Genomic DNA, 19209 nt, shown 5'->3' with positions numbered 1-19209 from the left:
GACAACACATCTATCCTGGGAAAGGCTAAGCAAAGGCATGCCAGAGAATTCCGAGAGGTCTGGCACTCCAACCACAACACCATAAACAAACACTTAGATCTAGATGCATCGATCAACCCCTCAGAAAACGAACAGGAAATGATATCACCACAAACCCCAGGAAGCACATCCAGGAGAAAGATATAAATAGAAAGCAGGAGACAACAGCTTTGCTTCACTTGGAGGTCGCCACTGATGATGTTATCTAGCCAGGTAATGGAACGTCTGGATATCAAACCTTCAGCTCAGTGAGCAAACCTACACCCTAAATTCCCAGGAATATCCTTTTGAGGTACAACTGAAATGTTATCCATTATAGAAAAAACACACACCTCCTCTCTTGCCCCCATTTCTGTCCTCCTTATAGCATTTGTCTCCTGGAACATTAATCTGCCAGTCCTGTCCGTTCCTGAGCCACATCTCTGTAATTGCTATGATATTCCAGTCCCATGTTCCTAACCATGCCCTGAGTTCATCTGTCTCCCCTTTTCGGTATCTTTCTTTGAAATAACTGCAATTTATCAGTCCTGCCCTGTTCTTTGCTTTGTTTGACTTGCTCCTTTTCCCAACTGTACCAGTCTCTGATGGATTTCTTTCCTCCCTATCTCCCTGGGTCCCACCCCCATCACCTTTACTGCTTTAAAACATCCCTAATAGTTCCAGCACATCTCCCCGCCAATATATTAGTCCCCTTCCAATTCAGGTGCAATCCATTGTCCTTATACAGGTCACTTGTTCTCCAGAAGAGATTCCAATGGTCTAAAAATATGAGCCCTTCTTCCTGTTCCAGCTCCTCAGCCATGCATTCATCTGCTGTCTTGTATTCCTATCCTCACTAGCTTGTAGCATCTGACATTACTACTCATGTGGACTTGCTTTTTAAAATCCTGCCTAACTTCCTATATTCTTCTTTCAGAATTTCATCCTTTTCCCTTTTCCCATTCTATGTTGTTAGTTCCAATGTGGAAAACCACCACCTGCTAGTCCCTCTACCCTTTGAGAATGATCTGTACTCTGAGACATGCTTGATCCTGGCACCAGGGAGGCAACACCATTGATTTCTTGCTGTCAGCCTCAAACGTCTGTCTGTGCCTCTGACTCAAATTCTTTTTATGTAAAAGGTGGTGGGAATATGGAAAGTATTTCTTGGCAGGGTAGTTCAGGTGGGAGATCTCAACCTTTTGAAGTACTTGGATGAGCACTTGAAGTGATATAACATTCAAGGCTATGGGCCATGTGCTTGAAAAGTAGTTTCTTCTTGTCTACGGCCCTCAAACTTTGTACACTGGAGTTATATCCCACTCCTTCTGCTTTAAGGCAAACAACCTCATCTGAAAGACTCAGTCTTAGCTGAATTGCTCCAGCTCAAGCAGCTTCCTGGTGAATCTCTTCCGTACTCTTCCCTGGTGCTATTGCATCCTTGTGTGGCAACCAAAATTACACACAGTAGTTCTCTGGCCTAACATCCTCCATTATAACTACTTTGTTCTTGTATTTAGTGCCTTGACCAATCCCAATTGTTTTGTTAGCCACCTTGTCCACCTCTCTTGCCTTCAAGGATCCAAGAACATGTACACAAAGGTCCTTCCGATCCCAGGATCCTACCACTCAACAGAAACTACCTTGCTTTGTTTGTCCTTCCAACATACATCACCTCACACATTTTAGGAATAAATCCATTTGCTATTGTTCAGCTCATCTATATCCTCTAGTTGACTTTCCTCTCCAATACTTACCCCCCCACCAATTTTCTGCGAACTGTTAAACCTCCTGCATTCAAGTCTAGATCGCTTAATATACACAGCAAGCAACAAGGTGCCCAGCACCAAACACTACATCACTTGGACACAGGCTTCTAATCTCACACAACTTTCAACCAACACCCTCACTTTCCTCATGCAAGCCCAATAATGGATCCAAATTAGCCTGGAACCCATGGGCTCTTAGCTTCTGAACCAGACTGCAATGGGAGACTTGTCAATTCCTTTATGATGGATATGAATACAGAACATATTCATGAGTGATCCCAGAAATTAGGGGTTTGGCTGAGAATAGATGGGGAAAGTCTATTCATTGTTGGAAGGATTGAGAACCAGAAGACACTAATTTTAAGATGAAGACTGATGAGCCAAAGTTATCAGAGCTAATATGCAGCAAGTAGTTAAAATCTGAATGCATTGCCTTGAGAGTATGGTGGAATCAGATCCAATCCAAAATATCACAAGGGAATTGGATGATTACCTGGTAAGAAAATGCAAGAATATATTAATAGAAGGACTAACGGAGTTGCTCTTGCTGACATCTCTTCCTTCATATTACAGCTGAAAAATGAAAGTAATAACTGTTGTTCAAGAAGACAATTAAAAAAGCATGGCTATACATTGATATATTGAAATATTCTTGTCTTACAAGCTACATTTTCTAAAAATAAAACTTCTTCCCAATTTAGTTTGCAGAAAAGTTCCAAGAATTTAAAGATGCAGCACGGATAGCAAAAGAGAAAATGCAGGAAAAAATGGAATTAACCAGTACGCCTTCACAGGTGGGCATGACTACATGTTGAGAGAGAATAAAAACCTCAGAAATCAAAAACTGGTTTGTGCTGTTAGAATAAATAATATGCAAGAGAAGAAACAGTTCAATGGTAGTTTATTTTAACAGCGTTTTAAAAATTGTGGTGGAAATCCATGGTCAAACAGTCTCTGAACACACAGTGGTGCTTGTAGGCTGTACTCAAGTGTTTGTTGAAAATTAGTATTGACCTATTATGCACTCAATTACCTAACATATACAAGTGTTTAAAACATGTATTTCTTCAATTTCCTCAGGACATGAAGCTTAAACTAAAACTCCCAATCCTGCCATAATGAATGCTGTTCCATTAATAATGTCCGTCTGATAAAAGAACCAGACCTGCAAGTTTGTTTTGGGGAAATATCATTCTTGATTTTTGTCAACTTTTGGCACTTAATATGCCTAATTACACCACAAAGCACTTTCTGAAGTGCTGCAGCAAACATTGAGATTGAGACCTGTGGTGTAGAGGGAGAGTGAAAATGTCAACAGTGGTTGTGGCAAGAATTCTTCTGTCTAATCTGGGTTCATGTAATTGGCTGATAGTGGCGAATCTGGGAAGAGTAGGGCATTGAATACATGAGGAAAAGAAAGAAAGCTCTTGCAGACTTTCTCATTTTCCCATGCTTTAGTTTGGTATTTGGGTAAATAAGTCCAGGCAAAGAAGGAGCAAAGGGATGGAAATGTGTAAATCCATTAACCCTTAAATAGTGAGCAATTGATACATAAATTATTTATTAAAAATACAAGTAGGTGAGATTTTGACCTTTTTATATTAAGAAATTTAACACACCAAAAAGTAGTCATGACTATCCAACTAATGTAACATTTGGATTAGTTTATTATTTTAATGTTTCACAAATATGTAGTGCAATGCAGAAATGTGTACTTGGTATCCTGCAGTGTGAAACTCAGATTTGTTTGGTTAAAACTAATCCTGAAGAGTCTGGAAAATTAGGCATAGTTGAGCAACTTAATTCAGTATCATTTCATGAAGAAATTGAATAACTGTTCATCAAAATAACAAGAAAAAGCCAAATAAATTGCAGATTACTTTCTTTTGACAAATGAAAAGATGAAGCTGATTTCTCAATCTAAATACATCGAAGGGAGTGTTTTTTTCCCTCATGCAAGAACTATGCAAAAGTATGTGATGCTTGATGTTAAATCCAGCCTGAATATCAAAGATTCTACAGATTCAAAATTTATTAATTGACTTCAAGGAGGAACTAAATTCTGTCTGCAAGTGGGATGAAAGCTGTATTTTTTAAGTTGTAACTGAGATGTCTAAAATTAAGCATATTACTGTAAATATGAGGACTAATGAATCCAATAAGCTGTTAGCATTTTGAAAACTACTTGTGTCATGAGAAAGTGGTTTTGTCTTCACAGTCCAGATTGTTCTTCTTCCTATCCCAAATTGCAAGGCCTGGACTATTTTTGATGTCATGTGATACTGTGACTTGTGGCTAGAAATATTGACCTTTCAAACTTATGTCAGACTCAGTAGTTCTCAGAGTAAAACTTGATTTTTTTTTTGAGATGCTGAGGGAAAGGCTGGTCAAGGGTAGCTAGTTAGAGACCAAAAAAACTGCAGATACTGGAATCCAAAGTAGACAGGCAGGAGCCTGGAAGAACACAGCAAGCCAGGCAGCATCAGGAGGTGAAGTCAACATTTTGGGGGAAACCCTTCTTCAGGACCTTCTTCAGAGTTGACTTCTCCACCACTTGATGCTGCCTGTCTTGCTGTGTTCTTCCAGCCTCCTGCCTGTCTACCAAGGATAACTGGTGGCTGTATAATCATTCCAAAGGTGCAAGACTGACCCAACATGGGAGCAATAATTTCATTTACTGACTTTACTGGGATTAATTTGGAAGCTTTGCATCTGGTGTTTTATTTCTAGCCAAACAATGACTCCTTCAGAATGATTTGATTTTGATTTGAGGTACTTGCTTCACAGGAATCTGCAGGAGGCGACTTGCAATCACCTTTGACACCTGAGAGTATCAATGGGACGGATGATGAAAGATCTATTCAGGATGTAACGCAAGACTCTGATGCACGAGCTGAAATTAACCAGAGTTCTCTGCCTTTCACTCACAGGTAAGCACATGAAATGTGAAAATCTTGTTTGTCCCATGGTAATTGCTATTCTACTCTGGGCGGCACGGTGGCAGTGGTTAGCACTGCTGCCTCACAGTGCCAGAGACCCGGGTTCAATTCCCGACTCAGCCGACTGACTGTGTGGAGTTTGCACGTTCTCCCTGTGTCTGCGTGGGTTTCCTCCGGGTGCTCTGGTTTCCTCCCACAGTCCAAAGATGTGCAGGTTAGGGGAGTTGGCCATGCTAAATTGCCCGTAGTGTTAGGTAAAGGGGTAAATGTACGGGAATGGGTGGGTTACGCTTCGGTGGGTCGGTGTGGACTTGTTGGGCCGAAGGGCCTGTTTCCACACTGTAAGTAATCTAATCTAAGAGCAATAAATAAAATCTGCTTACTAAGCTTTTTTTGTTTTCTACATTTTAAAACTTTTCTATTGGGGTTCCAGGGCAATGTTTTAGTTTCTCCATTTAAAATGAAGAGCAAGGGCAATAATTCAAGGCCTTAAATCTAGGTTTAAGGCATGGTTTTTTAATTGAATAAATAAAAATAAAAATCAATTTGCTGAGTTTGTGCTTTTCAAGTCTAATCAAAATAAAGTCAAGTAAAAATAAAGCGAAAAGGGACATTTAAGGAATGCGAGATGTTATAGTTAGTGTAATGTCGGAAATCTTAACTGGTAGGATAATGTATTTAGACATAGGATGAGTAAGAGGAAAGCTCAAGAATTGAATCTACTTGCAAAATTGTGCACTTGTATAGTTGAGCTGCCTTTTTCATGGAATCCCTACAATGTGAAAGCAGGCTATTTGACGCAGAGTCCATACCACCTCTCTGAACAGTATCCCACCCAGAGTCTTACCCCACTACCTATCCCTGTAACTGTGCATGGCCAGTCCACTTAACCTGCATGTCTTTAGACTGTGGGATGAAATGGAGTACCCGGAAGAAGCCCACGCAGACAGAAGTTGCAAACTACACAGTCATCCAAGGGTGGAATCAAACCTAAGACCCTGGCATCATGAGGCAGTAGTGCTAACCATTGTGCTGCCCATATGCTGGAATTTATATTTTCCCTGTTCTGGAGTATGAAAGATTTTGAAGCTTTTCAAAAATGGAAAGTGTTGAGTCTTGGATTGACCAAAAGTTTTGAACTTTATTTTATAAAGCTTGAGAAGCAAGCGCTAGATGAGTCAAGTGCCAGGTAGAGCCAATAATCAATCGGTCTTTGTTGCTTAGACTCCTGGAATAGGAATACGTATCTTTGACATGTGAACTGTCTCAATATAGTATTACTTTCAATCTTGTATCAAACTCTGTAATGGCACTAGAAGCTTCCTGAATTCTGCAAGTTTAGCAATAGTGTATTTAAAACTTAGTTTTATGGCTGTTAAGTAGCTCATCTTTTTGAAAATTGTTCCATACTGCCTCGAGTAAACTTTGATTAATTTTCCACAAAAGCTTGTTTGAGGACTTAGTGAACTGTGGCAAAACTGGTACTTTTTGCCATTTTGAGAAAATAAAGCATCTTATTAGACTAATCTGTTTTGAATAGCCAGGAAGAACTTAGTTTCAACATTCTCTCTCTGAGCATGTTCTGTTGGATTTACGTTTTGCTGTGGATGTGAATATTATGTCTGCCACACAGAAAATATGTTTGGCTTAAATAACCAATAAGTGTTCAGCCAAAAATGTGCATTTGCTCCAATAGTTCATTTGTCCATTCAGGAAAAGCAGATCAATCCAGAACAAGTTGCTACTGCAAAACTGAACAAACGTGCATCTGGGAATATTTTTAGAAGCATTGTGATATACCACAGAAGGAGGCAATTTGGCATTTGGTCTTCAAGCAACTATCCAATTAGGCCCACTACGTAGCTATTTTCCCAGAGCTCAACGCTCTTTAATACTTGTAGAATTCCCTATTGCAAACTGTATTTGATGCTGATTCCATATACCCCTCAAGGACAGCATTCCAAGTCAGGATGTCTTTTCTTGAAGAAAAAACACATCTGTTGCTTTTACTACTTTTGCTTACTACCTTTAAATGCCCTCTAGTTATTGAACCTTTACCATTGAAAACTATTTGGCCTATTTACTCTATCAATGCTCTCGAAGACTTTGAACACTAGAAGGAAGGCAAGTCCATACTTGTAATCTTATAACTATTTTGTTTCCATTCAAAAATGTTTATACAAGTAAATGATTGTAAACAAAAAGAAAGAGGAAAGCCATTTGATGCTGCTTCTTCCTAATCTTAAAATCCCTTTTGTAGAATTTCAAACTTCCTAGTTTACTGCACATGGAGCTTTTTGGAATGTTTTTTGCTTAACAAAGCAGTAATGGACAATGTGTGCCAATGCCATTGTGAGAACTCTGAACCATAACTTTAAGTGTAGGCTGTTGTTACCCAATGCCAATTTGATAAAGGACTCCAAACAGGAAGTCAAACCACGTTCTTACGAAATTCTGATGCTATTGAAGTGCATTTTTTCCCTTAGATATAGATTATTAACTTTATTTTCTGTCAGCATCACTATTTTGATGTCTATGCTTACACAATCATTCAATTCTAATTTCTAAACATTATTTTGCTCCTTGACATTTTGTTTTAGATGCTACAGTTATCCAGTTGTGAATGGGATTGCAGCATGTTTGAAATGAACTTTGTAAACTAAAATATCTCCTTGAACAATGGCTAAGGCATTCCAACGTAGGATGAGTATTGTACATCAAAGCAGTAGATTTGATTTACAATACCTCCATTATTGACATTTGGAGAGCTGTGTTTGAGTCAATTTGAGACCACCCACTGCCACTTTTTGCATCTTGAAAGTCAGAATTTAACTGCTTGCTTGTCTTGTTCCAAAGCGATGAACTCCCCATTTCCTCCTTTGTTCCCTACATCAGCTATTCCAGGTACTGATTGCCTATCAGTGTCCATGGCAATTGTTTAGGATCGAAGCATAAGCCAGTGGGTGTGTTTGACTTCTATAGGTGATGATTGTAAAGCAATTTAAAATATTTAATTTTTAAGAAAATTTCATACTTGGAAATGATATCTGTTTAATGTGTTCAAGCTTATTTGATATACAGCTTCCAGTCATATATAATCTGTGCTCAGTAATCATGTAGCCTTTTTTAAACTGACCTATTTTAGTTTTGCATCATTTTAGTTTAAACCGATATTGAATTCAGGGCACAGATGGGCAGATTGCAGGAGTTACTCTTTCTGACCTGACCTAATTGAAATGCCAATGAACATGATGTATTTGCAAGCTAGTCATTATTGTTACAAACTTTGTGTATTTCTTTCTATAAGCTGTAGAGCATATGGGAAGTTGCAGAAGATTCACAAATACTTTTCACTTCAGAATGTCTACAACAGCTTACTTTCAATGCAGCTCAAATCCTAACGTGTAAGGGCAAAATGATGACCTGCAGAGTTAATCCTTAAAACACAGCAATTTCATATCTTCAGAGGTATGAAAGGCATAGGGAGGCATTGCAGAAAAATGAGGTTAAACAGCTGAAACACAGCTACCAGTGATGGATCAAGTGGAGGGAAGGAATGTAAGGCCTGAATGTGAAGATCTGTTTGCGTATAATGACTGCAGCCAGAAGCCAACATTCAAGCTTGTTTAAAAGGTATATGAGGATGCCAGCACAGCATTACTTTTCACAGGCTGCAAAGTCTGTTGAAAGTTTTCAAGATAGGAAGTTTTGGGAAGAATAAAATAAACCACTTGCATTGTTCAGTAGCATTGCAACCAGGAAGAAATGTTGATTAGTTGGCATTGGATAGTTGCATCAGGAAAGGGTGGGAGGTTGTTGGGCAATTGGAAGGAAGAAAACTGAACATGTTCTGACATTAGATCTGTGTTTTTGCTGAACTTTTTTAATGTCATAACATCTTTGTAAATTGATATATTTTTAACTGAAAATCTATGCAATGCTTAATGAATTGTGCTTTTATTTAGTACTACAATTGGAAAGCATTGGGAGTCTGAATTGGCAACGTTAAAAACCAACAATGCTAAACTTACAGCAGCACTACTGGAATCTACAGCCAATGTTAAACAGTGGAAGCAGCAGCTTACAGCTTACCAGGATGAGGCAGAGCGACTACACAAACGAGTATGTATTGGTGCACTGCATAGGATTTGTCTACTGTATATATGATTACATTAACAGCTATGATGAGTCTAATTTTAAACGCACTGCATTCTTAATTTCATTACCAAGAAATGTAACTAGATTATTTCATTCATTGCAAGGAGATTGGAGTACAGTAACTTTTATATAATTGTACGTGGTTTTGAGATCAGTTTTGCTGTCTGCCGTTTAGGTCTCCACGTTTAAGAAAATTTATCCTTGTGTTCTTGTGAATTTGTGTTATTCCAACAGGCTGCGTATAGAGTTAGGGTTTGAGATCTACTTTAGGTTTCCAAGATGATTAAAGATTGGCTGTACACTCTCAGCACATAATCTATAACTGAGCAAGACTAATAATTTCTCAAATTGATATAACTTCATTGCCATCAAATCCTCCTTTGTTTTGACCTAACAAGTGAATAATGGTAAAGGATACACTCTTGTACGAAGGTGGCACTGTTTTTATAAGATTTATTACATGTGAGCTGCGTTTGATCAAGCATAATTGCTAGAATCTTGGTGAATTGGTATCGCTACCTTCAAAGAAGAGAGTAGATCGCCTACAGACTGTGACATCAGGAGAATGGGTGGGGCTGTTATAACATGAGCATTAAGCCATTCTTATATGGTGCATCTAGTATGTGTCCCCCACCATAGTTAATCCATTATACATAATGCATTACAAGGTATACAATGTTTACAACCACCCCATCTCCCCAAAGTATGACTTCTCTCAGATATTCTGGACAATTCACGTTTTGCTTAAATGTATACTTTTCACATTTGGATGAATTTGAAGATATTAGGAGGAAGGTATGGAGTAGATATCAGAGGTAGGTTCTTTATGCAGAGAGTTGTGAATGCATGGAATGCGTTGCCAGCTGAGGTGGTAGAAGCTAAGTCTTTGGGACGTTTAAGTGACTGCTGGACATGCACTTGGATAACAGTGAGTTGAGGGGTGCGTAAGTTAAGTTACTATATTTTACATTAGGATTAAGTCTCGGCACAACATCGTCCGCCGAAGGGCCTGTTCTGTGCAGTACTTTTGTATGTTCTGTGTTCTATGAATGTTAGGCCTCGCCCTTGAGGGTTGTTGACTCTTATTCAGATCTGTGGACCATTTGTCTGCTGGAGGATCTTTTGTCTTGGGTAACCTTTGCATAGGATGTAATTTGTTTTGAAGATGATGTTGGTCAATTACTTTATCTGGGTGATCTATAATCTCTCTGCCAGGGAATTTCCATATCAGAGGAATTTCTGTGTTAGCTTACGTAGTTGTCCAATAACAACAACTGAGGGAGCTCTTAATATCGTGAATGTCAATCAAGGAATGCAGCTGGGGTTCTGAACCAGCCAATTCACTCTTTTTTTTTTTTGACTACCTTAAATCTGTGGATATTGGTCTGGCTGCCAAGGTTTATATGCAGCTCATCTCCCTTGAATCTCTAGAGTGTAGTTGCATTTTCAGCCATGGCAGTTGGTGTCCATTTTTTGTTCTTCCTCGTCCACACTTTCTCCAATGTTTCTTACCAGCATAAAGTGAATTAAGTGTGCCTTTTTGGTATTTCCACAACTGTGGTTGCTATATCTGTCAGTAATCACATTTCAGCTGTTGACTGTTGTCTTTAAAATGGTAAACTTCAATTGCTTGAAATTTTATCTTTTGGATCTAAATCAGTAATATTTTGTAGAGCATAAAGAACAAATGCAGATCCTCATTGAACTTAACTACTTTTAGAGAAAACCTTGGTATTTTGGTCATGGCTAAATAGATTTCAGATTAGGATGACATTATTGGGCAATTTCACATCACTTGAAATTGTTTCTTAAAGCCTTGTGAACATTTGTTAAAAAAAACAGAATTGATCATTTGTTGCAGTTATATGGGAGGGCCATGCAAATCATGTCTTCTGTACATCTTTCTGTTGATATTGATGTAGATATAAAAGCCTGTGCATTTGATTTTTAAAAAATTAGTATTCAAGCAGCAGCTACATATTGTACATTGGTTGAGCAAACACAAATAGTGTTAGCTTTCCTTCCAGTAATGCCAGGTTACCAGTCCACAATACTGTTATGAGGAGGCAAGATGCATTCATGCAAAAAGTAGGAGGACAGCTGAGATCCAGTCTTGTTCCAGTAATGTTTATAGTGAACAATTCCAGTAGGCTGAGTTGCAAGTTATATCTTGTATTACTGTTAACACATGGCCTCTAATGACAAGCTAGTCCTTGGAAGAGCACAGAACAATGTGTTGGAAAATACAGTACATAATTATAAATTTTCTAAACCAGGAAAGTGGGAGTAGTTGATGGAAGTTCTATGTAAACACTTGCCAAAAGTGAAAATTTAACATTAATGAGAAAGATGACAGGTAAGAGTTGATTTGCAGGATAAATAAAGAATTACTATTCCACAGTAGCACTGTTCCATATTGTCAAGTTTTCGGTCAGAAAATCCTTGAGCTAGGATTTGTTGAAGGATGTTTTTATTGTTCTTAGACCATTATAATAATATGCATATCATGTTAAAAAAAAAAAAAGCTGATTTGACTACATTTTGTACTTCAAGGTGGTGCAGGTGGTAGTCAGCCCACTGGGACCTCAAATGTGAAATATGCACTCGTATTCATTATAACTCTGCTTGCCAACTGAAATATTTGCCCCCTGCATTGTGTAGCTGGGGACAAAATGTTTTGTACTTGTGCTGAATTAATTTCTTTTTTACCAAGCCAAAAATAAGCTGTAAGCTTATTAAAAATTGAGCAGAAGGTATGTAGAAATACCTGAATTATTATTGATCTTGCATGTAGACTGGAATGTTATAATGTTGCTACAGGGAAGTAAGGACTGTTAATTCAGAGATCCAGATAATGGTTTGGGGACTCAGGTTCTAATCCTGCCATTTCATTTCAACAAAAATCTGGAACCAGGGTGTTAAAGATGACCATGGAACTGTTGTTAATGGAAAAAACCGATCTGGTTTACTATCTTTTCTGGGTCAGGAAGCTGCCATCCTTAAAACTTAGACTTGCTGACTTGCAATTCCAGACGCACCACACTAAACTGTCCTGAGCAATTAGGGATGGTCAGACTAACCAAACTGAAAACTGGCCTGGCTATTAATACCCACATCCTGTCAATATTTGTTTACAATATTAATTCATAGGAAGAGTTTATAGCAATGTTTCATTTCAGAATAGCAATTATTTATAATAAATGTGATCAGAACAACTTTTAATAATACTGGAAATAAGAATTATCCAAATTTTTGGCCAGATCAAAGTCCAAAGTTCTGAAAGAATGAGGACCTTAATATATTTTGACCATTTGTAATATGAGTAGTAAGCCTGTGTCAGGGGTCTGATTGTCATCTATATTGAACAAAACGTGTCTAATTCCTTCTAAAGCTTTTAAAAAGTGGAGTGATCACTTCATAAACTAAGCTGGCTGATCATCTTTGCTAAGCAAATCATCAAAATATGAGCAAGAATTGTGAATTTGCACCAGCTAATTCCAGTGTGTGTAGCTAGCACAAGTATTACATTGTATCATTAATGTCATTTGGAGGAATTTGGTCTGAAGTGAATATTTTCTGGACTAAGAAACAAACTATCAAGAAATAAAGTTTGAATTGGTCTAGTTTCCAATTTGGTTAGCCTGCCCTCTTGTGCTTAAAGTTTTTACTAAAGTAATGAATGAGAAATCACTAAGCCACTTTTTGTTTTTATAGTTGCACACTGATATCTAATGAGAATAATAGTTAAGTAAAATAATAAACTAGTTTATTTAATCTATATTCTTGTGTAAGGCATAATAAAGAAAATTGAGTTGAGCTTGCACATTTGTAAATGTTTATTTCATTTTTTTATTTTCACTAACTGGTAATGATTTGAGTATTGAATGACCTAAGATTTAGCATTTCTACAGCACTGCGCATTTTAACATTTAATTTTGGAATAATAGAATGGGAATAGTGATTTTTCCAAGCTGCTGGAATTTCATATCTTAAAGACATGTTTGGAATAACAAATTTCTGTCAGTCAAAAATATGCTTCCTGATTTTTGATTTTCTACATTTCAGGTTTCTGAACTTGAATGCCTGAGTGGTCAGGCAAATGTGCTTAAGACACACAAAACTGAGTTGAATAGGACAATAGAAGAACTAGAGGCACAAATGAAGGACAAAGAGGAGGTAAGTGTCTAACACACCTTCCTCCTTTCCTGTATTGACACAGATTGCAACATCAGGCACAAATTCAAGATTATGATTTCATTTAAATTTAAAAGAAGAAGTTCGGATTCCTTGATCAGCTAAGTGTATAGTCATATATCATGATGAACTAATGGTTTAGTAAGTGTCATGACTATTTATTTGAAGTATTTTACAAGCACTAAAAGTTCAAAACAAGTACATGATCATATCTCATGGGATTTAAAAAGTGATGTTGATTAAATAGAAACCAAATCTGCTTACATATTTGCATGTTACTGAACTTCAAAGTACAACTTTTAACACAGTTCAAAGTATTTAATAAATATTGTATGCACAAGTATTTTTAAATTTGACGTTTTCACTTAATGTGTATCAGTGAGATCTGGAGTAGCAAATTTTCTGTTCTCCTGCAATCGTGTGATTGTGACCTACCTGAAGGCATTCTTTGTTTCCATTTATAATTTCTGCTTATCCCACCAAGTCCATGTCAGTGTGTATACGCCACAAAAACAAGTCCTAAACACATTTATCCACCCATATCTCTGCTAAATTTTTAATTTTTTTCCTGCTACCTGTGCACAGGTATCTGGATTTTCATATCTGTAAAATGCTCTGTCCTTTATTTTACAATTCTACAGTCAAATTAACATTACTTGCTAAAGAAGCTTAAAGTTTAATGAGAAAACTGAGGTGTCTTTACATGCCAAAATTTATAATCATGGTGATACCAGTATGTTACTGTTATATTTGATAGTGGCAAACTGCTGAATAACTTAAAAATGTGGGCTCAGTCCTTAATATAATCCTGCAATTCACCAACACCATTCTGTCGAAGTCTTAAGCAGCTGTGGTGATCAAAATAGTATGTATTTAGCAAATTTGTGTTCACCATTGATTTTGACTGGGGAAGGACGGTAGATAGCATTGCCATAAACTGTTGATGGAAATGTCTGACCCAGAATCATACTATCCAAAATGGTGTTTGTTTCTCTTGTCACAGGTCTCATTCCTGTCTTTTAAAAATTCTAGTAATATTAATAATCCTTTTCTGATAGTTTTGGAATTCTTTCTTTTACTTACATTTGTCTTGTCAGTCAATACCTGATTTTCTGATATAGTTTTAATTTCTTCACATAACCATAAATAGCCTGTTCAGATTTTTAGAACCTTATTCTATACTGACAAATGCAACGGTTGTGTGCTAATTGGATTCCCTCAGTGCTCATTTGAGAAAATTAAGAATAAATGTGAACAACTAAAGTCATTACTTTCATGTCCCAGAGATCTTGTGACACCATAGTAGTGCCCTTAGCTCTGTGCCAGAAGTTCTGAGTTTTGAGTCCGATTCCAGGGCTTGTTAGCAAATTTTGTCCAAACAGATTAATCTTAGAATCCCCACAGTGTGAAATAAGCCCTTCAGCCTGACAAGTCCACACTGACCCTCTGAAGAATAACCCATCCAGACCCATTCCCCTACCCTATATTTGCCCCTGACTAATGCATGTAACCTACACATCCCTTGAACACTTTGAGCAATTTTGCATGCTCAATTCATCTAACCTCCACATCTTTGGATTGTGGGAGGAAACTGGAGCACTTTGAGGAAATCCACGCAGACATGGGGAGAATGTGCAAACTCCACACAGCCAGTCACCTGAGCTGGGAATTGAACCCAGGTGCCTGGTGCTGAGAGGCAGCAGTGCTAACCACTGAGCCACCATGCCACCAGACATATTAGTGAATGGCTGCTGGTTAGCCATACAGCAGAAGACTGTGGCAAACCTCTGCAGTCATTTTTCCATAAATGTGGAGCAATCCAATAAAGTCTATGGCCCAATCCAATGGAGTTCCATGGTCCAATTCTCAAAAATAAGGATGAGGGACAAGACACTTGCTTCTCTTAGGTGTGAAACCAGTTCTAATAACTTAATTTCTTGCAACATCTATTTAGATCTACAAATGTAAAATTACAATTGTTATAAAGCATATGCTGCATGGAGTAACAAATGACTAAATTTGTATAACCCATTAAGCATCTTTGAGTCCTAGAGTACTACATGTTACAGACATTTATTTAAAATATGCTCACTGTTATAGAAGTGAACACAGCCATTTTGCAAACAGCTGGGCCTTGTTGATTCCAATTCCAATGTTCATTACTGAGAAAATGTGGACCATGACACTGGAAGAATTCTTTCTTTCTCTGAAGAAGAACATAAGATCTTAAATATCCACTGACCTACTGAAGCACAAATGTATACTGTTTACTGTGAAGAATGGCATCGCAGCACTTCCTAAATGCAGTGCCATTGCGCAGCCCAAAATTGCACCCAAGGCAAGGAGTGGAATTGAAACAGCATTGAAATGCAAAATAGTATCATTACAAATGGTATTCGCTTATTTTTCATTTTGTAGCAGTATTCAGATTTATGGTCGAAAACTATCAAAAGGATCATGATTCTGAGATGCCGGTGTTGGACTGGGGTGTACAAAGTTAAAAATCACACAACACCAGGTTATAGTCCATCAGGTTTAATTGGAAACACACTAGCTTTCAGAGCGACGCTCCTTCATCAGGTGCTCCTTCATCACCTAATGAAGGAGCGTCGCTCCGAAAGCTAGTGTGCTTCCAATTAAACCTGTTGGACTATAACCTGGTGTTGTGATTTTTAACTTTATCAAAAGGATAGTATGATTTTCTAATCTGTTTTGCTGCTTCAATTTTGGTTCAATTTAATTTATCCCATTGGCAGTAAAATTTGAGTATTTTTGCTCCTGTAAGCAATGTGGAAGGAAAATAAACTATGGTGCAAGTAGCAGCATGTTCACTTGGAGTAACAGCTTTCAATATCACTAATGTTGATTTTTTTTTTAGGAAATTGAGCGACTGAAGAAGGATATTGAAGGAGCTAAGGAATTGGAAACACAGAGGGACACTCTGTCACAGCAATTACAGGTAAGTGTTTCGGTTGATCCCCCACCGTTCAGATTTCTTGGTCACTCATGTATTACATCCCTGTAGATCCTGACTTCTACCATCTATTATATTCCAACTGTATAGTCAGAAGTGCGCTCAATCCCGAATGTAGATTTTTATATTACTTAGTATAAATTTCTAGACAGACAATAGTGCCTTCTGTTAATGACAAAATAGTCTTCTAAGAAGATGGTGCTTTCAGGATCAAAAGAGACTCTGGTGCCATGTCCAATGGTGATACTTCGATAGAAAGTTTATTCTGATTTAAATGGCAAACAGCAATCTTCAATAAACCACCATTCATTGAATGCGGTACCTAAAGTGAACTAACTTTGGTACTCGCATTATATACCCATTGCTTAGCGCATTTTTAAAAAAAAACTAAGGGGCAAGACTTGCACTTCCAGTTGCTGCATTTTTTTGAGTGGTCTGAATGAGCAGACGGAAGTAGAAGAGCGGCAGTGGGCAGAATCAGCAACTAGTATACGCTCGGCATATTCACCTGTTTTATAATCCACTATTGGTAGATTTTTGATCCATTTTCTATTTTTTAATACTTTGGATCCAAAAGAGCAAGAATATTCATTATAGATGTATTACACCTCCTGTGTTCTTAACATTCATGGAACTATTTTAGAACACTATCACAATTTTGTCCTTGTTCATGAGTTGGTACTATCTCTGGTCAGACTTGGACATAGGCAATCACATTTTCTGCACTGCAGGAGGTGCGCTCGGTGTGTGACTGTAGCATGAGTCATTTCTTTTTTGACAGAGCATTTTATACAGCTTGAAATTCCTGTGAATAAGGTTGACAGTTTGAAATTTCAGTTTCTGGCAACTATTCCAAAATTCACAAGTGTTTTGCATCCTGGACAGTAATGGGACTTTATTAAATGAGAGCACAGCATATAAGTTCAAGACAGTAAAACATTGTTTTGCATTCTGTGTTACAATGAAAATTCAGGAGCACTCAGGCCCCTCTTTAAAGTTAAGGAATTTTGTTTTAAATTCAAGAGCTTTTAAGTTTCTCTTGACTCTTACTTACTGTGAGACCTTATGCTTTCATTCTATTTAAGAGCAATATTAGTTTCTCCAATTTTTTTAGATTGTAGATGTTTATTGTAATTGAACCATTTTTCTCTGCCCCTTTGCTCAGTGCCAACGAGCAATAGTTTACTTGAAATGTAGCTCCATAAAGATGTGTTTCAATGCTCTTGTGGGAGTGTGGTTATAGCAACTTTTGCTTTTGACCTTTTTAAGGGTGCTTTTGTTTCTAAAATGGGACAGAATCCTTATTCCAATTAAATAAAAGCTTTCTAGATCTTTGTTCTTCCATTTGTTCATCTATGCTTTGCATCCCTGTAGTTTTTTTAAAAAAAGCAGTCATGTAAAAGCGAGTGAGTCTTGTTCAGTACCCATCTGTACAGTTTGGGAAAGGCTGTCAACTCAAGCCTCTTATGTCACTTTGGACAACATCTAGTCTCCAATCTACTATTTGAAGAATTATAAAGTATAATCAAAATAAATGATTGGGATTTTTCTACTAAGATTTAAGAACCTTCATTGGAAGGGTCACTAATTTGATTGTCAAACATCCCTCATCACTCAATACATTGCCAACCCTGATGGTGCTAATTTGAAGTCTTTTCTTTCAATAAATAATTCTAAAGGTAGATTCTGATTTATGTTGTCTGAAATTATGTATGTTCCATTTCCTGCCTTTGCACTCTATCCTGGATCAAAATGGACTAACACAGCAAATACAAAATACATTTTCCAAATGATCCAGTGTAGAACAAATAGAGCCATATGGTTAACTATTGGTGTAAGTTTCATAAAAATGAAAATTTTAATATTATTCTAAGTTTAAAATCTTAATCTAATTTACGTTGTAACTTATTAAAGCTGTTAATACTTGAATAACTCAAACTTCAAGAGGTATCGGTCCAAGTCTATATTGAGCATGTATCCTGGAAGCTGTGATAACTTCTACACTTGCACCAAAAGTTAGCTATCTTATATTTTTGAGAGGATAGCAAATTTATTTGAAAACGTTGAAACAGACTTGAAGTTTGATTTGAAGTCTGGCAAATTTATACAAGTGAAATTATTTAAGTTTGTGCAAGACTGTTAACAAATTTAAAACCAAAGTAGGTTCCAATAATTTGTAGCCCCATATTCTAAGACTTATTTGACAGTGTCTACTGTTTGAAGCAATTCTTGTATCTGGTTTAGGTTTCCCCATTCTGAATTGTACAAGATATTTTGCTTACAGTAAATGGTATCTTCACCTAGAGTGGGTTTGTATTTACTTGCACTGGCGTTCTTGCTAATTATTCAGCCTTGAGTTGCTTAAGATTAGAAGTGCTCAAAATGGAGAATGGAAACTGGTAATACAGACTTCAGCACTGTTGGAGTTCAAAGTTGGTAACAGTTGCGGGTGACAAATTATCTGAATTCAGATTGTATTCAGCAATAACTGTATTGTGTACAAGAAATTGGTACATCCTTTTCTGAACTTGTTTAATAAACTTCACTAAAATATTCCTGCTTTTAAAAAAAAAAACATGGGGTGCACAAAGCCCTTGCTCCATCGTAGTTGCTACAACAGCCACATAGTGAAGTTCCAAAAGGATTTGCTTGCAACTGCTGTACAAAAATAGTTACAAGAACAGAATTTCTACTGTCGTGTGATTATTGCTGAACATGTGCCAAGCCAGTGACACAACTGTGACCGTACCTTTTCTGATGCAAGACTCACATGGATGTCGAATACCAGCAACATGACCAACTCACCAAGAGCACATTCAATTTTACATGAAATATGACCACATTTGTTTAGCACATTACACAAGGTAGCCTTGTGTTCCTCTGACAGAACAAATTCAAAGTCAACGCTTTGTCTGAAACAAGGAGAAAATTAATTTGGTCAATTGTACAACTGTCTACTGGATACAGGCAAAATAATTCTACCATTCCACTGGGCTTTGGTTTGCTTGGTAGACTACTATGGCTAGTTTTCTGCAAAGCTTGCTCGTGAACAATGATGTCTATCTTTGCTGTTACCATTAAAACTAAACACTGGGCAATCAATATATTAAAACCAAAATAATTGATTTGGGAACCAAGATAGATTGAACTTCATGTG

At 37.3% G+C, this 19209-nt stretch overlaps 1 protein-coding gene across 2 annotated transcripts in view; it reads left to right on the top strand.

Moving 5' to 3' along the window:
• The window catches only part of LOC122558360 (homer protein homolog 1-like), a 106921-nt gene that overhangs the window by 67611 nt on the left and 20101 nt on the right, over positions 1–19209 (top strand). For both annotated transcript variants that reach the window (XM_043706841.2, XM_043706848.2), the window contains exons 4-8: positions 2489–2581; positions 4575–4717; positions 8692–8848; positions 12950–13060; positions 15957–16037. In XM_043706841.2, the coding sequence (XP_043562776.1) occupies positions 2489–2581; positions 4575–4717; positions 8692–8848; positions 12950–13060; positions 15957–16037 (585 nt within the window). The remainder of the gene's footprint in view (positions 1–2488; positions 2582–4574; positions 4718–8691; positions 8849–12949; positions 13061–15956; positions 16038–19209) is intronic.

The sequence above is a fragment of the Chiloscyllium plagiosum genome, unplaced genomic scaffold, assembly GCF_037043375.1.
Source record: "Chiloscyllium plagiosum isolate Xiang-an unplaced genomic scaffold, Cpla_swu_hap1 HiC_scaffold_2, whole genome shotgun sequence".
Taxonomy (NCBI): domain Eukaryota; kingdom Metazoa; phylum Chordata; class Chondrichthyes; order Orectolobiformes; family Hemiscylliidae; genus Chiloscyllium; species Chiloscyllium plagiosum.
The sequence above is the reverse complement of the archived record's forward strand: the minus strand, read 5'-3'. Positions and strand labels throughout refer to the sequence as shown.